Genomic DNA, 13,472 nt, shown 5'->3' on the forward strand with positions numbered 1-13,472 from the left:
AATAGGCCTCCGCAAAGTTACAGGGATGTGGAGGAGAGGATTGGCAAAACGATTCTAGGCAGGAGTGAAAGGAACAGGGTGGTCATTATGGGCGACATTAACTTTCCCAACATTGACAGGAAATGCTATAACTCTAGTACGTCGGATGGATCAGTTTTTGTCCAATGTGTACAGGAGGGTTTCCTGACAAGAGGGGAGGCCACACTGGATCTGGTGCTTGGTAATGAACCAGGCCAGGTGTTTGATTCACTGGTAGGTGAGACATTGGAGAAAGTGACCATAATTCGGTTACATTTAGTTTAGCGATGGAAAGGGATAGGTACGTGCCACAGGTCAAGAGTTATCGATGGGGTAAGGGCAATTATAATGCAATTAGACAAGACTTTGGAGGCATAGAATGGGGAAAATTGAAATGTGGAGCTGGATTAAGGAACAGATATTACATGTGTTTGATAGGTATGTCCTTGTCAGACAGGGAGGAAGTGATAAGGTAACGGAACCTTGGTTTACTACAGAAATTGTATCTCATTAAGCGGAAGAGGGAGGCTTATGTGAAGTTGAGATGGGATGGTTCAGATAAGGCGATGGAGTGTTCCAGATTAGCTAGGAAGGATTTAAAGAGAGTGTTAAGAGGAGCAAAGAGAGGACATGAGCATTCTTTAGCAGGTAGAATAAAGGAGAACCCTAAAGCTTTCTATAGACATGTGAGGAATAAACGGATGACAAAAGGTAGGAATAGGGCCAAAGACAGAAGTGGGAAGTTGAGCGTGGACCCCGTGGAGATCGGAGGGGTGCTAAACAAACATTTCTCATCGGTTTTCACTCAGGAAAAAGGTGAATATTGTAGAGACGACCGAGATATGTACTATTAGACTTGAAAGGATTGAGTATAAAAGGAGTTCAGATACTCACTGTGTCTGCATGTACTGACATTCAGAACTCCAGACTCTCTGCATGGACAGAAGCCTTTGTTGGGAGGATACACAGTCCCATTTGCAAACATGGTCTTTGGGGCAACATAGTGGTAAGAAGGTATATCTAAAGTCCAACCAGATTTCTGAAACACTAGTTCCAATGTTCTGTTTAATTAAAAATAAAGATATATTAGTAATTTTAATGAATTTCTTTCCGTACTCAAATGGCTCTGAATAAACTCTGAACAGAACGAAAGGTCAGGTCTGTAGAAAGATCCAACACGAATAGCCCATTCAGCCTATTAAGTCTTCACTAGTGATATTTTCCAAATTTCAATTGGCTTGCTTGCATTATGACTGGTTTCTGATGCAGAGAGAGATGCCAATAGTTCGGATTAAATTCCTCGATCAGTGGAGGTCACCATGAAGGTGACCATTACCCAAGGTGTGGTGACCCTCAGGCTAAAATCACCCACCACTCTGTTAAGACCATATTTTTTTATTTCTCGGTATTAAATTGGGAAAAAGATCAGATTTTGAAACCACAAATTTCTGGAGGATTTGAAAGCAGAAATAGCTGGCGAAACTCCACAAGTCTGAAAGTAATTTATGGAGCGAGAAACAGAGTAAACGTCTGAGTCCACTGTGATTCTTCATTGGAAGTGAAAGAAACTGGAAACAGTATTTTTAAAAATACTGTTGGCACAATGGGAGGAGGATCATAATGGTGAGGGTGCACAGAGCAAAATGCAAAGGCTGTGATAATAGAAAGAGAGAGATGTGAAGAGAGTTATGAAGAGTGTTTGAGAGAAGATTTGTAGCTCGGGTGCTCGTTGCTGTGGTTCTGTTCGCCAAGCTGGAAGTTTTTGTTGCAAACGTTTCATCCCCTGTCTAGGTGACATCCTCAGTGCTTGGGAGCCTCCTGTGAAGCGCTTCTGTGGTGTTTCCTCCGGCATTTATAGTGGCCTGTCCCTGCCGCTTCCGGTTGTCAGTTTCAGCTGTCCGCTGTAGAGGTTGGTATATTGGGTCCAGGTCGATGTGTTTGTTGATGGAGTTTGTGGATGAGTGCCATGCTTCTAGAAATTCCCTGGCTGTTCTTTGTTTGGCTTGCCCTATAATGGTAGTGTTGTCCCAGTCAAATTCATGTTGCTTGTTGTCTGCGTGTGTGGCTACTAGGGATAGCTGGTCGTGTCGTTTCGTGGCTAGTTGATGTTCGTGAATGCGGATCGTTAGCTGTCTTCCTGTTTGTCCTATATAGTGTTTTGTGCAGTCCTTGCATGGGATTTTGTACACTACATTAGTTTTGCTCATGCTGGGTATCGGGTCCTTCGTTCTGGTGAGTTGTTGTCTGAGAGTGGCTGTTGGTTTGTGCGCTGTTATAAGTCCTAGTCGTCGCGGTACTCTGGCTGTCAGTTCAGAAATGTTCTTGATGTATGGTAGTGTGGCTCGTCCTTTGGGTTTCAGAAGCAATATGCTAATTAACCATCCCTGGGAAGAAGTCATCAAAGCAACAAACACAAAGCTATCTCCTGGAGCAGAGAAGGTAACTCGATAAACTGCTGCCTCTTGACAAACATTATAGGCAATTAAGACTACCTCAAGACATTCCATCTTCAGGCAAAGGGGTTAACTGCAGAAAGTTGTGTTTTTTAAATACAGTTAATACTGAATGTAACAAACTCATCGACAACTAAACCTTCAGCTGCTTGAACAAACCACATCCCATGCAAGATAAACAAGACTTACAATGAGCACCCATTTCTAAAAGATACAGTCATCCCTTCAATAATACTTCTTCTAAAAATCTTTTTCCCACTTTTTGCTCAGTCCAATACACAAAAACCAAAAAAAGTAGCAGATGAACTCATTTAAAAAATAAGATGCCTGGACATGCCCTTCAGGTACTGTAACCTGCTATGGACCAATGACTGGGAAATGGGGTTAGTATGGATGGATTGTATTTGACCAATAGATGTTGCGGGCCAAGTGGCCTCTATCCATCCCGCAAACTTTCTACAATTCTCTCCCACAAACTTTCCCAAGCAATAGGAACATAGAAACTAGGAGCAGAAATAGGCTATTCGGCCCTTCGAACCTGGGTTTTAATGGCTACAAGTGCTATATTAATTATCAAGTCGTCAGAGGTAACAGTGCAGCAGAGATGCACCTAATTTACTGGATCTTAAAAAGAATTCTTGTATGAGATGTGGGCATCGGTGGAAAGGCCAACATTTGTCACTCAGTACTGGTTCCCCATGAATTGGTTGGATTGAAACCATGTTTCTGTGGGTCTGGAGTCACAAGTAGACCAGATTCAGAAGACAATACATTTCATTTCCTAAAGGACATGATGGGTTTTCACAACAATTGATAGTGGTTACGTGGTCACCATTAGGTTAGCTATAATTTCAGATTCTTATTGAATTCCATTTCACTGGTCAGCCATGGTGGAATGTGAACCTGTTGTTTCTTCAGAACATTAACTGGAGCCCTGGATTACTTGTCCAGTGATATTACCACTATGCCACAGGACCCAATGTTTCTCAGGATTTCCACTCAACAATTCTGCAAACAAAAGCATTCTATTGAATTGCATTGCTTTTAACCTATTAAGTCTTCTAAGAGACTTGCATAATTTTTTTGTTTAACCTATAAAACAGACAGTGATTGTTTCCTACCTGCAGGAGTCTGGGCTGTAAAAGGTTAACGTGTCTGAAGGAGTGATAAATGGAGGCCACATTTCACCCGCTGTCCCATTTATCAGGTTACACTGCTGGGAATGCCAGTAGTTAACCTGGATTGGAAAGAAAAGGGAAAAAAAAAATCAAGGCTGCATTTGCTGACACTGGTGCACGTGCATTTGAACAGCTTTGGGGTAGGGAAAAGTGGCCAGAAGACAGCGGAGCCTCCCAGGACCCCTGCCTCACTCTCGTCCCCTCCTTCACTTCTCTTCCACCCTTGCACCCCTCCCCTCCCCCACTCCCTCCTGCTCATTAATCGGACTCTCCTCACCCATGAAACCCATTTCAAATTTGCCTTTCCTTCATGCACATGCATAGTGTAAACTTTAAATTTGATATCACCCACAAGCTGCCTGATGGGATCATGAGCAGTTGTGGGTGTCAGCAGACGTTGCCTTTGGAAAGTACTATAGAAGGTTAAATGTGACAAAGTGGATCGAAAAGACACGAGTAATCAATGATTAAAGCTTGGCCTGAACAAGTAACAATTCCTAATTTACGCACCTCTTTAATACCGTTCCAATTGTCTATAAGATGAACTTTTGTAATATTATCAACTCCTGTGTAAACTGTGAATAACCCAGTATTCGAGTTGTTCATCTATAAAGAAATGGCAAAATCTGCATCAATAACTTCCTTATGCAACGTAACGATCCGAAGTTTGACCTTCCAGGCTTCCTTGTATTATGGAAACCAGCTGCTCACCTCATCTAATTCATACAGAGATTCAACTTTGACCCCAGCAATAACCTAATATCAAAAGGTTTATATTTGACAAACTCAGGGGCATTCCATTGGAATCAATGTTGATCATAGAATCAGACAGGTCAATCTCTCGTCTGTGCTGGCATTTTGAAAGAGCTATTATTGTGATTACCAAATTTCAAAAATCAAATATTTTAATATAATTTTGGTTCGGGAACAAAAAAGGTTTTTAAATATATACAAAACAAAAATAGAAAGAGAATACCAGGAACTGCAGACCACTAGCAGAGGGCCTTCAGAAACCAAGAATATTTTCTGAACTGAAATAACTAAGCAAATAAGGTTCATGGATTGCAATGTCCATAATCATAAGATGCTTACAAAGAGTTGGAAGGCAGCCTAGCCAGATGCCAATATACTACAGATTATAACAGAACACCAAGGAGCTTAACGAATTCCCGAGAGCTGGGACCGCTACAGTTTGGTGTCAGGATTGTGTAAAGTACGAGAAACGATTGACTGGAAAGGATGGTAGATCAATAGGTGTGCTGTTGACATTTTCAGGTATAAATGACAAGTGTTCACAAAATATAAAGTTAAGCCACTTTCCTTCACTCTTATATGTTATAACAAGTTTGCTTAAAACATGAAATCCAGTTACAAAATTCATTTTTTTTTCCCCCAAAAGTCACGAGCATACACCAAGATTATAACACCATTAAAAACTGTTTTTTTATTATTCTGTATTTTTGATTGTGCACTGAAATGGAAAAAGAACCATTTTGAAAATAAAGGATTCACAGAAACACCATACAAAAGCAGCCTTTTGGCCCATCTAGTCTATACTGACAAAAAACCTACTCTACATCTGAGTCTCACTTACCAGCACTTGAATGTGATGACATTTCAAAAGCTCATCCAAGTAATTTTTAAAAAAATTATGCATTTTCCCACCTCAGCTACTTTCTCAGGCAGTAGACTCTAGATTCGCACCTTTCTCTGGACAACAAAACTTTTTCACTAATCTCTTCTAAACCTTCCATTTTATAATTACCCCCCTTGTTATTGACCCTTCAAGCAAGGTTTCTATCCAGCCTGTCCATACCCTGCATAATTTTATACACCTCGATCAGGTCTCCCACCACCACCCCTCCCTCCCGCCCCCCCGCCTTGCCAATTATCTGCTAACTTATCATCCCACCTCTCCCAGCCAATCTTATCTGCATTATTTTTAAACATCACAAACAATAAAAAGGGACCCAGCACAGATCCCTGTGGTACACCACTGCACACTGGGTTCCAGTCACACAAACAGCCTTTACCGTCACCCTCTGTCTCCTGGCACTAAGCCAATTTTGAATTCAACATGCCTTGTTACCCTGGACCCAAGAGGTCTTACCTTCTTTATCAGTCTCACACGTGGCACCTTGTCAAAGGCCTCACTGAGATCCTTAGAAATTACCTCAGCTGCATTACCCTCACCTACACACCAAGTCACCTCCTCAAAAAATTCAAATGTGTTAAGTATGACCTCCCTCTGAAAAGGCCATGTTGACCACATCTGATCAAATTTTGCCTCTCCAATGGAGATTAATTTTCTCCTTCAGAATTTTCTATAACATTTTGTATCAATGGAGTAAGACTCACAGGTTTGTCATTCCCTGGTTTCTCTCTACCAACCCTGGTTAAAAAGAATATCAATTAGCCCTCTGGCACCTCATGTCCAGAAATAAAAATTTGGATCAGAGCCACTGAAATTTCCTCCCTGATATCCCACAATAGCCTGTGATACAACTCATCTGGACTTAGGTACTTGACCATTTTAAAGCCCAGCAAAACCTCCAAAAACTCCTCATCCCTGAAGTCAATTTGCTCAAAAAACTCGCAGTAACTCTTCAAGAATTCTGTACCTACATTCCTCCTTTTTCAAAAGGAGGACATGTAGCCATACCTTCCAGTCACACACATACACACAAACCCCTTAATGACCCTTACTCTTTCCCTGGTTACACAAGGGAAATTATGCTTGACAAATCTACTGGAATTCTGAGGATGTAGCTAGACTGTTGAGCTGCTAGTCCTGACCTTCTGTCAACCAGGTTTCTGTAATGGCTACAACCTCATAGTTCCTGTCATTACACAGAGCTAAAGCTCAAAGCTCACCCTGCCTTACCTGTTATACCCCTTGTATTATAATAAACACACTTCAGGCTGCCAGTCCCCACAGTGCTCATTAACCTGGCCCTGCCTGTTCTTCCCATCAGACTTACTTGAGTTAGCTTCAACCTGCTTTTCAAATCAATCACTCAACATACTGACCTACTGCTCTGGTTTCCTCCACCTCTCCCTGCCATACTAGTTTAAACTCAGTGGTACTTGCAAGCCTCCCTGCAACACTTAAGGATGTCTTGGCACTACATAATTTTACTTGCTAATGTTTTCTACTGCCTCACATTGCATCCTAAATCGCTTTGTCATTTTCTCCCATTTTCTACACTTTCCCGGGACCTCCGCAGATTTATTCCAGTCTCACTTTTCCTTCTTACCTAATCCCAAATATTCCTGGACATCCAGGATTCTTTGAGCTTGTTGTTCCTACATTTCAGTCAAGTTTAGAGCGGTGCTGGAAAAGCACAGGTCAGGCAGGATTCGAGGAGCAGGAAAATCGACGCTTCGGGCAGTAGCCCTTGATTCCTGATCAAGGGGTCCTGCCCAAAACGTGGATTTTCCTGTTCCTCAGATGCTGCCTCATCTACTGCGCTTTTCCAGCGCCACTCTAATCTCCAGCATCTGCAGTCCTCACTTGCTCCTACACTTCACGCTAAAGGGAGAATGTCAGAACTGTACTCTCCATAATGTGGGGATATAGGTAGAGTAGCGTTACTTCTGCAATTATAATTACTTATGCAAGGTAAATGAACTCACACCAGTGTGTAACTGCTTCAACTAAGAGCTGAGTCAACTAGAATGCAAACTATGTGGAGGAAATACATAATTGTTTTTGTATTAGCTAAAATTGTATGCAAGCCTGAAATGTGACTGCAAAACAATGGTAGATGTTACAGACAAATAGATAAGGTGCTGTGAGGATGTAGGTTAAGCCAGATATGCTTGTACAAGCAGTAGTTATAAGCATCTGTTTCCCACTTTTAAAGAAACACAGGAACAAACCCCAATTAAAAGGTCATAAGGATCAGTATGGTTGGGGAAAGCACAGATGGAGGGAGTAGATAATGGTGAAGAAAGGATAATACCCAACAATGGGCCACAGTGGGATGTGGTCAAACGGCCTGGTGAGGCCAGAAATAAGCATTTTGTCACAGACAAGGCCAGATAAGGCAAGAGATAAACAGGAGTAATGGGTGCTGGTCGTAGAGAAGTGGAAGATGTAAACAGGGAGGAGCAATGGGATAAAAAAAAATAGGAACCAAATTACATAAATATCGTGTATTCGTTGAATCTTGTGTGTGTCCCTGCCTTGTAGACAGTGGACATCGCGCCCTCTTGCAAGGGTAAAATAAATGACACTACTGATTCAGATCTTGTCTCAGACTGAAATGATTGAAGTGAGTGAGCATGTTTCTCACAATAACAAGCTTAAAATACATTGTCAATGTTTCAGCTCCATAACCCAGTTCTGAAGGATTGTTACTGGACTCGAAAGGTTGACTCTGTTTTCTGTCCACAGATGCTGCCAGACTGGAGTTTCTTCGGCTATTTTTGCTTTCAGATTCCAGTATCTGGAGTTGTTTTTTGTTAAAACAGTGTTCTGGTCACTATCACTAAACACTGTCATTACAAATACCTGTCCTGCTTCAATCCCTAGAGTTTGCACCTTCCCTTATTTAGATTAGATTACTTACACAGTGTGAAAGTCCACACTGACCCTCTGAAGAGCAACCAATCCAGACCCATTCCCCTACATTTACCCCTTCACCTAACACTACGGGCAATTTAGCATGGCCAATTCACCAAACCTGCACATCTTTGGAGCACCCGGAGGAAACCAACGCAGACACAGGGAGAATGTGCAAACTCCAGCCAGTTGCCTGAGGCGGGAATTGAACCCGGGTCTCTGGCACTGTGAGGCAGCAGCGCTAACCACTGAGCCATCGTGCTGACTTTCTACATGTTGATATAAAAGGCTCTCCTGAATAAGTTTCAAGAAATGCATCCCCTCTAAACCTTTTACACTATGACTATCCCAACTAATATTGAGGAAAGTTGATATCCCCTACTGTTAACAATCTATTACCGTTTTTGCACAGGTCAGTGACTTGTCTACATATCAGATCCTCTCTTACCTGCTGACTGCTTGGAGGGGCAGTAACACTCCCAATGTGACTGCCTCCTTTCAATTCCTCAGCTCTACCCACAAAACCTCTTTTGAAGCCCTTTCCAGGACATTATTCCCTTGTTACTGCAACAACTCACTTATTAGTTAAATGCAACACCATCTCCATTCTTACATATTCCTTTATTGACAAGGAATTTCAACTTGTGCCCTTAACTGTCTTACCGATAATATTTAATGCTAGGAATAGAGGTCATCCATGCTCACCTTACTCTCCTGAAACCTCCTCTGCATTCATTTCTTTACAAAAATGTTGAGCTTCTACTGTATTGATGCTTTGTGCTCCCTTCTCCTGCCATTGATTGCTGAAGTCTTATTGCAGTTTTTAAAAACAATTTATCTGATGCTCTTTGAACTAACAGATGTGTAAACAGACTTGCAAATAGTAGTTGAACTGTTGTTGACAGATGAGCTGAAGTCATGGGGGTGTAATAATGGAGATTCAGCTGGCAACAAGTAGCTGTTTGGTCTGTAGATTAGTGCCAATCATAGGCTGCCTGTCAACAACTATGCAATTGGCTTCCAGGGAGCTGAATAACTATGGATTGTGAATAAAATAATGAGAAGCCCTCAGACCTCCACCAACTCAGGTCCAACTCTACATTTCTGCAATAACCCCACAGCCCTTGATTCCACGACTGATTAAAAATCAATCTTTCACAGCCTTGAATATACTAAAGAAGTCAGCCTCGTCTGCATTAAAGAATTCCAGATTGACCACCTTGAGAGAAATTCCTCCTCAAACTGTTCATAAGTATGTGTCCTGCTCCCCCCCCCCCCCCCAATTGACTCAGATTTAGCCCTTTGGTCCTAGACAAGGGGAACCATGAACGATTTGGATGTGAACATCGGAGACATAGTAAGTTTGCAGATGACACCAAAAATTGGAGATGCAGTGGACAGCAAAGAAGATTACCTCAGATTACAACAGGATCTTGACCAGATGGGCCAATGGGCTGAGGAGTGACAGATGGAGTTTAATTTAGATAAATGCAAATTGCTGCATTTTGCAAAAGCAAATCTTCACGGGACTTATACACTTAATGGTAAGGTCCTAGGGTGTTGTTGTTAAACAAAGAGACCTTGGAGTGCAGGTTCATAGCTCCTTGAAAGTGGAGTTGCAGGTAGATAGGATAGTGAAGAACGCGTTTGGTATGCTTTCCTTTATTGGTCAGAGGATTGAGTACATGTAGGGGGTGGTGTAATTTTTAAATCATTAACTGTTGTAGTAAGCACATAGTAAGTACAAAGCCACCATTTTAGTCTTCTCTAGCTTGTAGTAAGCACGAGCAGACACTCCCCCAGATTTTCATGAATGGAACAATGGAAACAGCTTTCCTCGTGGCTGAGGGACCGCCCACAACCACGGCTGTACGTCATCATCCATATAAGGGAGAAGCGGGGAACTCGAACACTGATTGGCTGGGTGAATAACCAAATAATCTCATACATCAGGAGGACAGTGGGGAACTTTAACACTCATTGGCTGAGACAGTAGAAGGCCCAGCCCACTCCTACATGTATATAACGTGCGGGGATTACAATCTGTGTGTGTGCCTCGTGGGAAGCCATTGAGGTAACACCCAGTTCTGCAGAATTGAATAAATAGTTTTGGACGAACTCCTCCGTGTCTTTGTTCTTGGGAAGGGAAGCAGAGTGCCTGATGGGGGGGTCGCAGAGTCCCCTATCCTGCACAATTGGGGGCTCTTCCGGGATGCAATAATTATTGCCGGGGCTCTCTTCGGCTCGTGGATCAAGTCTGATACAAAAAGACGCGTCTGGTATATATTTATACTGCTCACTGGATCGGCTTGGTCCGTCAGCCGTCGGCCCAGAGAGTGACCCGGCTCATTAAAATAATTTTGGATCCCGAGAAAAGGAACACACGGACGAGTGTTGGGACGACCGGTTAGTGACTATACACGGGGGTACACACATTTAAAAAGGCCAGACAACTCCGTGCACGGATCAAGGTAAGAGATTCTTTTTGTTCTTCCTTGTTGGCCGCGTGGTTTTGACGGTCATCTGTGAAAATGCTTTAGGCGTTTAAGACCAGGACCGAAGATAGACCATGGGAAATCAGACATTTAGGTTCACTAAGGACAAGTCAGGGAGAACTGTAAATGGAAAAGAAATACCCCCCGATAGTCCACTAGGTCGGAAATTGAGTTTATGGACGGAAAGCAGTAGGACAAAGGACTTAAAGAAAGAGACCATGATAAAATATTGTTGTTTTATATGGACCAAAGAACCTATCCGCGCCCCCTCGGTAGTTTGGCCCGAGTATGGGTCTGATGAAGACTGGGTGTGTCAACTCCTAAATATATATGTTAACAGAAAACAACCGTTTGACCCAGAAGAGAGCAAATACGCCGCCGCCTGGTTGGCGAGTGACTGCGGGGACCCCACGAGTCTCTATCCTCTGATTCCCCAAACAGACCCGAGAAAGCCCCAGAAGTCTTGGGACGTCCTCACCGACGCTTTGCCCCCTTCTGCCCTGCCCCCGTATGTACAACCCGCGCACGGCCAGGCGTCCAGCGCGGACCTCCCTCCTGCGTCGGATAATCCCGGTTCCCGGCAGGTCATGCTCAGTGAGGGAGAGCCTGCTGGGGGGGGACACAGGAAGGGAAGAAGAGCCCACCCCAGGCATTAGGAGATCAGCCCGAATTGAGATGCGGAGAGATCAAGAAGCGAGATTGGGTGTTGAGAGGGTTAACAATGTTGAACAGATGAACCCTTTACGAGAGGTGCCGTTTGGGAACGAACGGACCGGGTTCGTAGTACAACCTTTAAATTCTGGGGATATCCGAGAACTCCGTAATGAACTACCCCGTCTACTGGACGACCCTGTCAGTGTGGGAACACAACTAGACCAATTTCTGGGGCCCAGTATATACACATGGGCCGAACTGCAGGCCATGATGAGAATACTATTTAATTACGATAAAATTGTCATGATCCGGAATAGTGCAATGGCCATTTGGGATAGGGAGCATCAGGACGGCCCTCAGCGTGGAGAGCAGAAGTACCCCTTAGAGGACCCCCGGTGGGATCATAATGACGAGGGGGGACGGGCTAATATGACAGACCTCAGAAACCTTATAATCAGGGGATTCAAAACCTGCGTGCCTAAACAGCGGAATTTAGCGAAAGCATTCGAAGTTGGACAGAAAAAGGATGAATCCCCGAGTGAGTTTTTAGACCGTTTGCGGGAGTCCATACGAAAGTATTCAGGTTTAGACCCCGATGGGGAAATAGGCAAGGGCATGCTTAAGGTGCACTTTGTGACTAAGTCATGGCCTGACATTCAGAAGAAATTACAGAAAGTGGAGGATTGGGCTGAAAAAGATGTTGCAGAATTATTACGGGAAGCACAGAAGGTGTACGTTCAGAGGGATGTAATAAGGGAGAAACAGAAGACAAAAATGATGGTGGCAGCCGTACGGGAAGCTTGTAAATCCACCGGAATGGGGGAAGAAGGTTATGGGATGGAAAGAGGAAGAATTAGCCATTACCATGTCATACCTTAGTGAGTCCCGATTGACAGAGATAGACCCTAGGGTTTGGGTCGCCAAAGGGAACCGGGGGGGGGCTCGCAATTCGACCTGTGGAGGTAAAATTAAAGCCCCAGAGCTCCGACGTCAGAGTGCACCAATACCCCATCTCTTGGGAAGGGAGGCAGGGCCTGAAGACAGTTACCAAATGCCTACCCCTCGCCCTGTTGCAAATTCGCACCCAACCAAGACGGGATTTGGGCGTCTCCCCTTACGAAATGCTGTTTGGCCTCCCGTTCCATGGGCCGAAGGGAGAACCTCCCTTATTCAAGTCTCGGGACATGTTTGTGCAAAAATATGTGGTGGCTCTGGGGTCTGCTCTATCTCGTTTACGCCAACAGGGACTTTTGGCACAGACGCCACCCCTCGAGTTCGCGGTGCACACCATCAAGCCGGGTCAGTGGGTCCTGATTAAAAGCTGGAAGCAACGCACCCTCGAACCAACTTGGGACGGTCCCTTCCTAGTACTTTTGACTACCGAAACGGCTGTCCGCACGGCCGAAAAGGGCTGGACACATTATACTCGGATCAAGGGACCGGTGCCACAACCGACGGAGGACAAACAAACCTCTCTGACAGAGGCATCTAAGGAACAGAGACCCTGAGAACAGACTAATTGGACTTTGGCGAGTTTAAAGGACTGTGTCCTCCGGCCGGACACGAGTGTTGCAACAAAATGCAGTCAATCGTATTGTTAACTTGCTTTGCCATTATCCTTCGGCTGGGTCATAGTGTGCGTGTTACCCAATTCGGCCTCTGGGGAAAAAAAAACAGGCAGAGGACCGTCGGTGGCTCTCCATCTCCGTTCCCGCCAACAAGCCAACACAGACACTTAGTTTAGACCTATGTGGGTTGGTGCCCTGTGCGACTAAAAGTGAACTGAATCAGACTAAGCGTAACCTAGAGAGAGAAAGGGGATTCCAGGGTCAGACGTTAGTATTACAGTTGCATGGCAAAGAAGGCATCAATAGGCCCCCGGCCCCCGGGGTCCAGGCTATGGTGTCAATTGTCCGTGATCCCATCACCCCTGGGCGGAATTGTGAGCAGAATCCGTGCAATCCACTCTATCTGACCATAAAGACCTTGGGGAACAACGGGACGAGCCTTAATGGAACGATCCTGGGTATTAGGGTTGGGGGCCAGGCAGGACAGAAGGGGTTGCAGCTGTGCTGCACAACCATCACGGTCATTGAAGCTGGGTCTG

At 44.2% G+C, this 13,472-nt stretch overlaps 1 protein-coding gene across 1 annotated transcript in view; it reads right to left on the minus strand.

Moving 5' to 3' along the window:
* Positions 1-912: 912 nt before the first annotated feature.
* LOC122551076 (scavenger receptor class B member 1-like) overlaps positions 913-13,472 on the minus strand; it is a gene marked incomplete at its 3' end in the record, with an annotated part of 62,627 nt that continues 50,067 nt past the window's right edge. Inside the window, exons 5-7 of the mRNA XM_043692719.2 lie at positions 4,160-4,255; positions 3,593-3,708; positions 913-1,079 (exon numbers count right to left, since the gene is read on the minus strand). Coding sequence (XP_043548654.2) covers positions 913-1,079; positions 3,593-3,708; positions 4,160-4,255 — 379 coding nt within the window. The remainder of the gene's footprint in view (positions 1,080-3,592; positions 3,709-4,159; positions 4,256-13,472) is intronic.

Source organism: Chiloscyllium plagiosum, unplaced genomic scaffold (genome assembly GCF_037043375.1).
Source record: "Chiloscyllium plagiosum isolate Xiang-an unplaced genomic scaffold, Cpla_swu_hap1 HiC_scaffold_24, whole genome shotgun sequence".
Taxonomy (NCBI): Eukaryota; Metazoa; Chordata; class Chondrichthyes; order Orectolobiformes; family Hemiscylliidae; genus Chiloscyllium; species Chiloscyllium plagiosum.